The sequence below is a fragment of the Phalangium opilio genome, unplaced genomic scaffold (genome assembly GCF_054372755.1).
Source record: "Phalangium opilio isolate 3A_F unplaced genomic scaffold, DU_Popi_V2 ptg000106l_1, whole genome shotgun sequence".
NCBI lineage: Eukaryota > Metazoa > Arthropoda > Arachnida > Opiliones > Phalangiidae > Phalangium > Phalangium opilio.
Genome location: NW_028324208.1, coordinates 2,968,639 through 2,976,219, shown reverse-complemented (window position 1 = coordinate 2,976,219; position 7,581 = coordinate 2,968,639). Strand labels below are relative to the sequence as shown.

At 34.9% G+C, this 7,581-nt stretch overlaps 1 protein-coding gene across 1 annotated transcript; it reads right to left on the bottom strand.

Moving 5' to 3' along the window:
* Window positions 1–4,654: 4,654 nt before the first annotated feature.
* Window positions 4,655–6,811, bottom strand: LOC149624216 (uncharacterized). The gene has a single exon (XM_089852248.1). The coding sequence runs from the start codon at window positions 6,809–6,811 to the stop codon at window positions 4,655–4,657; it is 2,157 nt and encodes a 718-aa protein (XP_089708374.1).
* Between the last annotated feature and the right edge of the window lie 770 nt (window positions 6,812–7,581).

The window sequence follows — 7,581 nt, the reverse complement described above, 5'->3', positions numbered from 1 at the left end:
GAGGAGGGGCAGAGAGGCTGGTCACATTTTTTGGGGCCTGATTTCCTGGACCAGAGTTGGTGGAGGCGGGGCCCGAGTTAGTGACTTGGTAGTAAACGTTAGACACGGGGGACCCATCGTGGAAGATACGGCCCTGACGAATATAGAGACCAGTTTCACCCCTCGCCTGCCTCTGGCGGAGCTCCGCAACTAGAGATTTATGCCGCTGTCGTTGAGGAGCCGTACGATCAGGGATACTGGGTATGCGAACTGGTACTTAACGCGCCAGTCCAGAATACATCGGACAAAGTATTGTCTGTGACTGACCGAGCGAAACTGAAGACGGAGTGGACGGGGCCGGTCCTGTCTAAAGGAACCGATGCGGTCAATCCCGATTTGACAGCAGTCAGAGTAGGTAAAGTCGCGGCCGCGGAGTTATAGATTCTTACACGCGTTTCACAAATGCACATATATATTCTTGTGCCAGCAGAGCGAACTTAGTTAAACCAAAACTAAACCTTTAAAAGCAGTCTGCTTGTGTTTACCCATCAACTTGAACTTGTGGTCTTTGAACATGGAAATTGGCGTTTTCACTAGACTCTTTTCTCTCTAATAATAAAAATTGGCGTTTAACTTTCGTAGTTTTAAGCTGAGAAGCCCTTGGCTTACTCAAATTAATACCAGTACCGGAGTCATGGAGGAGGACGGAATTGCAGTATCACGGGTCTCTAATCAAGAATTTGATTTTACTGATACTGTTTATAACCACACTAATGAAATTGGTGTTTCGGTTTCGGCATCCAAGAAACGCCGACGCGGAATTTGAGAACATTTTGATCTAATTGTTGAACAAAATCAAGGTAACAATGTTTCCTATGCGAAGTGTCTGCCAACTCTAAAGTTAGATAAGTCATGTTCTATGATTCCTCTTGTTAACTAAATAATTCTGCCCCATAGAAAATACAAAATTTCCGGAAAGACTTATGGCAGCACATCGAACTTGTTAAAGCATTTCAACACAAATCACAAATCGATCCAATCTCATTCACAACCAACAATTGGACAAGTGGTTCAATCTCAGAAGGCTCGCCAAGAAACTTGCTTGGAGGTAAGTATAGTACATAATTAAGGAAGCACTATGAGCTATACTAACAAATATAACCGAAAAATAGGATTCGGAATTCTCCCAAAAGAACTTTCGAACTTCGGTTTTAGAATGGATTGTTCTTAACGACCAACCGCATACTGAAGTCGAAGCTCCTGATTTTATAAAAATCATTAAAACTTGTAATCCCAGGGCTCAACTGTTCTCGAACAATACTGTTCGCAATGATCTACTTGAGGAATACCAAAGAAAATCTACCTGCTTAAAAGCAATGCTAAAGGTAAAATGATTCCTTTGCTAATAATTATTTAAAATTTCACAGCTAGCACTATTAATACTAATTACTAAGTTATTTTTAAGGAAGTTAATGGAAAATTTTCCTTTACAATGGATATGTGGACTTCCAGAAATAATTTACCATTTCTTGGTGTGAAAATCTTTTTCTTGACAAACAGTTTTGAAAAAAAGGATATTTTGCTAGATTTCCCAGTTGTGAGAGGCAGTCTCAGTGGCGTATCCATTTGCAACGCATTTTTGGGTGCATTAGAGAAGTTCGATATTCCAGCTAGCAAAGTGTCAGGAATAACATTAGACAACGCAGGAAACAATGATACATTTTGTCTACAATTCGACGTTCGATGCTCAGAAATAAAGGTCGCCTTTTCATCAAAGGAAAACCAAGTTCGTTGCCTGGCACATGTTTTAGATCTTGCTGTGCAGGATTTGTTGAGTGGACTCAAGGCATCCACAAACATACATGATAAAGCTGATTCGGATGATGAAATGGAAGAAGAGAAAATCTTAACTGAGTCTGGAATTGAAATAGAAACGACGATGAGGAAATTGCGTCGAATCATAAAAAAAATCCGGAAATCACCTCAGAAATCCGATAAGCTACAAGAGATTTGTAAACTACAAAAACTGAAGCAACTCAACCCAATTATAGATGTGAAAACACGTTAGAATTCCACCTTTAAAATGATAAATAGAGCTATCTACCTCAGATCTGTCTTAAATGCTCTTACAAGTATGGATGGAGATTTGTTCGCATTAGCTTTGAACGAATCTGAGTGGAAAACTTTAGAGCCTTTGCAGGACCTTTCATAGTTAAAAATAAGGGTTTTTGATAGAACTGAAAATTATCTTTTAAATAAATTCATTCCCTATAGTACTTTTTTTACCTAGAAGTAGTTCTAAAATGGGTTTTATATTATTTTTATTCTTATTAAACATATTTTTTTTATGTTGTTCTTCCTTTTTGGAAGTAAATGTAAGGTTAATACTGTTAATATTCCCATAATAGAATCTCCGTAAATATGGTTCATAAAGGGTTTGTTTTCGTTATTTCTCTGTTATTATTCCCTAGCAGGAATAAAATAAAGGTTTAAAATGTAAATATTCCCATTCTAGAAACTCTGTAAAATTGGTTTAAATAGGTTTTCTTTCATTATTATTCTTTTTCTGCAGTTATTCCTTGTTGGGTGTAAATTTAAGGTTTATTCCTATTTTAGTAACTACGTAAATATGTTTAAAAACGGTTTATTTTTGCTATTACTCTTAATATTATTCCCTGGGAGGAATAAAACCAAGGTTTATAATGTAAATATTACTATTCTAGAAACTCTGTATAAGGTTTCGAAAAGGTTTATTTCCATTGTTACACACTGATAGGGATAATTTTATCTTTAACACCCTTTCCTTTCTTTAACAAAAATTTGCCAGTAATCTAGGACCTTTTTAGTCCGTTTTCGTAAAAGTAATTAATTTGGACTCAGTGGTCATATACCTTGTCTGTAGCCTTATCTTCATGCATTTTTTGACACCTATATATTAAAGGTTATGGTTATTGCATTTTTATTTATTAGATATGTGACCACATTGTGTTTATTAGCAAAAGGGGAATTCGCAAGACATCCGCCGATTTTGGTTCAAGGTTTCATTCACCCATTTATATATTGCGCTCTAATAGACTTCACGAGGTTGACAACAACCCTTTAGACTATAGTTATCACTTGCAATAACTCGTTTAAAAAGTAAGAGAATCGCCCCCAATTTTTAATATAAATGTATATGAAAGGAAATAACACCTAGGTAGGTTAAACAGAGCTTACACTACAGGTGTTGAATTTGAAAGTAAACCTGTTATGGCGTTAATAATCAAAAATTTTGATCATTTGATTGTTCGAACCGCCGTTTAACTAGATGACGGCATATTCAACCCTTAAAGCCTGGGGAAGCAGCCTATTAAATTAATTCATTAAAAGATAATTTTCCTAGTTTGCAAAAAATGTTTAACATTTGTGGTTTTATTCTTTGTAGTGAAATTATAGAAATTAAATTTTTTCATTATGCATGGCATTCTTAAAGTTAAAAGCTGAAGAAGCCCGCGCTCTTCGCAGGTAGAAATTTGAATTTACATGATCAAGCATCATAGAAAATGTATTATTAGGAATGGAAATAAGACTTCTTTTGGACAAACGTTTTGCCTCTACCTAGTCTGTTAGTTTAAGGACTAGAAAAGTTGTTTTTGCTGGAAACCTTTCACATTAGGTGGTAAGCCGAAATTTGCTTCCATTCCTCAATATGTATTTTCTATGCAAGCACTATATTGAGGGCTGCGTGACTACAAGATGCCAACCCTTTAGTTTCGCGACTTCCGAGAATGACCTTGCTCTGTAAATATTACCGTTCTTGGAATACAATTTTAAACGAACACAGTCTTTGAAGCGAAAGTTAAAACTGGTTCATCCTCTACTTAGCCATACGTTCGTTCTCTCTTTCCAAGACTGTACTTCACGATAATAATCTCTAGAGCAAAGAAAAAAAAAGGTAAAAAGCGACGCTGAAAGAAAAAAAGAAATTCCACCTTTGGCTTCCCATGGAGTAAGCATCCTTTTACCTTTTCAGATTGATAATAAAAGTTCCTTCCCTTACACTATTTCCCCGAAATTAGCTAGGCCTAATACGATTTTGCGTGTAAACTCAGGTTCAAAAAAAAGTACAAATCAGAGTTTATCGATTGTAGTAAACCTCGAAAAAATGGGAAATTTTATTTAGTTCTGATGAGAGTCTTTTAGATACAATTTTTCCAATTTTTATAAATAAATTTCAGTCTTATTATTATCGTTTATTATGTAGTTTAAGTTGTTATTATTATTATTATGTACATACTTCAGTTGATACACATTATCATTTTATGAAGTTCATTGTAGTCTGATATTATGTTCTTCATAAGAAATATATCTACATCTGTTCCATTATAATGGAAAATTTTAAATTTACGTTTCCCAAACTGTTGAACGCATAGCGATAACTAATTTATCCTCAATATTATAAGCATCAAGCAACTGGTAATGAAGCTCTTCGCCAGCTAGAATTTAACACCACTGGTTGTCCTTCACATTAATTTCATAACAGTGAATCGGTTTTCTAAATTCGGCGTCATAAATTTGGCCTCCCAAATACAGAGTTCCATTAATAGAAAACAAATATTCAATTTTCATGAGCTGTTTCACTTTGTCTTCACATACATTTTTAATTAAAAAGCTACCGACTGTATATTTAACATGGTCATTTATGGCAGTTTTGACTAAGTATAAAGGACTTGATATATTTTTGGGAAGAAGAGTTTGTAAACCAACAGGCAATTTTGTTCTCTGTATATTTTCCCAACGAAGTATATTGAATTCCAGAGTTACATTCTGACAAAGAATTATAACATTCGTGAAACTGGTGGCGAGCTGACAACGTTTTAGTAATATTTATAGTGTTTCTTGTTGCTTGACAAATCGATTTAAAATATCCATGTTTACTTTCAAAGCGCATACTTGAGAGTGGGCCTAATGGTCCATATAAAGTTATAGCTGTGGGATAATGGATCAGATAAGGAAATTTGGGAGTTATTATTTCTGTTCCACACGTTTCTTTTACGTCAATTAAAAAGTCTTTAATCAGTTTAGCCAAAGAAGGTATAAATGATTTTGGGATACTTGGTGCAAACAAGTAGTCGCAAATTATTCTTAGTTTTAGATACACTCTCCAAATATTACATTGGGTATCAATAAATTTACTCAATATTATCGGTAACAAGCGAAACAAGCAAAACGTTTCGCTCGCTGATGCTTTCAAATTCCCTTGCCCCGAAAATGCGTTTTTTGTCTGGGTTTCTGGTCGGTTCGATTCATTTTTCCCATATTTGAAATTTTTAATTTGATCATTCAATTCGTCAATGGTCAATTTATGTCTGTGCATCAAATCATTCAAACACAACTTCAAAATGGAAGGAATAATTCCTTCAAGGACATCATGCATGATGTCCGGTGGTAACTGTTTAGTAACATCAAAATAGTCTAACCCGAGTAAAGGACTTTCAAACTTCACCCCATATATTGAACATTCGGACTCATCTTGCGATATAATTTTTAAATGGTATTTGTGAAGTTCCTTAGACCTCATTACCACTTCGTCTTCTGATGTTTTTTCACTTATTTTTTTCTTGTCTATCATACAAAAGCGACATATGCGACCGCTGCTAAATGATAAATTAAATCCGCCTAATTTATGCAGCCCCAAATTATCGCCGGAAAAAATTGAGGCAAAACCGAAAATCCTTCGCTTTAAACAATCTATATACACTCCTTCTTGCGACAAAACACGAAGGTCATACAGTAATGGCTGTAAAATTTCGCCCCAACCATAACGCTCTATATCAATGGATTTAGTTAACAATACAAGATGGATGTCTGTGAGCTTAGTGCGATACTTAACATCTCTGTTTAATATAGAAAAATAAACCCCTAAAATCTTTTTCTTCCCTCGTTTTGATCCCAATACATTTGCTGTTTCAAATTCATCAGAATATATCTGGAGTTCAATTGTTAAATCATTAGAATTAATAGAGCACATTCTTTGAGAAATATTTCCGTTCAAAAAATGAAATAAATGACTATCGGGAAGGTTTCGTAAGTCAGCGTGCTTTTCTATCTCATTTTCTTTTGAATATAGTTTCTCGATAACTTTAAGGATTGGAACATAATGAAATTTATCTTTCCTTTGTGTATTTTCAACGCTTATAAAAGAATATTCTATCGGTTCTATCATTCCAAGGTCAGATTTGCAAACGCAATGAATTTTGTAAATTGAATTAAGGCTTTCAAAAGAATTTCGTATATCTTCGATTGGTTTTGAAACGTCAATATTGTCCAGAGGAATATTGTTTTTAGTAAGCTCATTTATAAAAGAATCTTTTTGAATTAGGGCTAAATTAAGACAAAATTCTAATAGATCATTTGTTAGCCCCTCAACAACAGAAGCGGGTAAATGGTGGTCCTCTCGGTATTTTAGTATAATTTTTAGAATAGATTCTCTAATTTCTAATGGTTTAATTTTTTGATCACCTCTTTCAGTCTCTTGAAAGCTGGTATTTTCTCCAATATCTTCTACTTGTGGCGTTTTAGAATTTCCTTCAATGCAGATGTTTAAATCTTTATCAACATATTCGTCTTGATCATTTATAATCGTTTTGTTTTTCCCTTCGACAGTAATATACTTGTGTTTGCTAACAACATGTCGACGATAAGTGTTAATTTTAACAAATGTTTTACCACATCCATCAAGTCCACAAATCATGCTGAAATGTTTCTCTTTTTCATGTTTTTCACGTATGTGACTGAGTAAAAACATAAAGCGCTTCGAAGAATAGTCACATCTCACGCAGGGATACTCCATTTGGTTTTTTTTTTCACAAAACAAATATATTACACAATTTGTTTATTTTAACTAATTTAAATTTTATTAGTACATTTTTTGATGTTACTGCAATACAGAAGACATTAACTGAAAAACTAACATATGTTAGGATTACTTATAGGTACATTTTCTTTCTCTTCTTGTTTGTAAAAATCAATAATTCTACCATTGAACCTGATCACAACAACCTTGAAAGTGGCCAACCTTAAAGTAACGCAAAACTAGGAAAAATGCAAGCGTACGGTCCCAAAGACCGGTTTTTCCAAGGTAAAACAGTTAAGTTTGGAGAAGGTTTGTCACAATGTGGGGTCTTGAATCTTCTAAAGAATACGTTTTAAGAAACTTAGAGTAGAAAGCCCCGCAACCCCAAACCAACACGTGCACCAGCCTGACCACTCCTAGTTTACCGGCGAGGACTCCGAGGAGCCATTCACTCAATGTAATTGGTGAACACTTTGATACCATTGACTGTACTAAAGATAGTAGTAGTAGTAGAAGTAGTACATTTAGCTTTTCACTGCTGAAGTGTTTGCCCCTAGCCCACAACTGCTGTACAAGGAATCTGAGAGTGATCAACCCCTCGGTTCGCGTCAAGGTTGTTCTCTGATCCTAACATAGGAAAAGTTTTGAGAAATTCGGAAGTATTCGTGGAGGAGATCTCGTGGACGGAAGAGTTAGTGTCGCTTGGTTCTAAATATTTTGCGCTCTGTGGTTAGTCATCTATATACTCGTGTTTTTGAAAATACAAA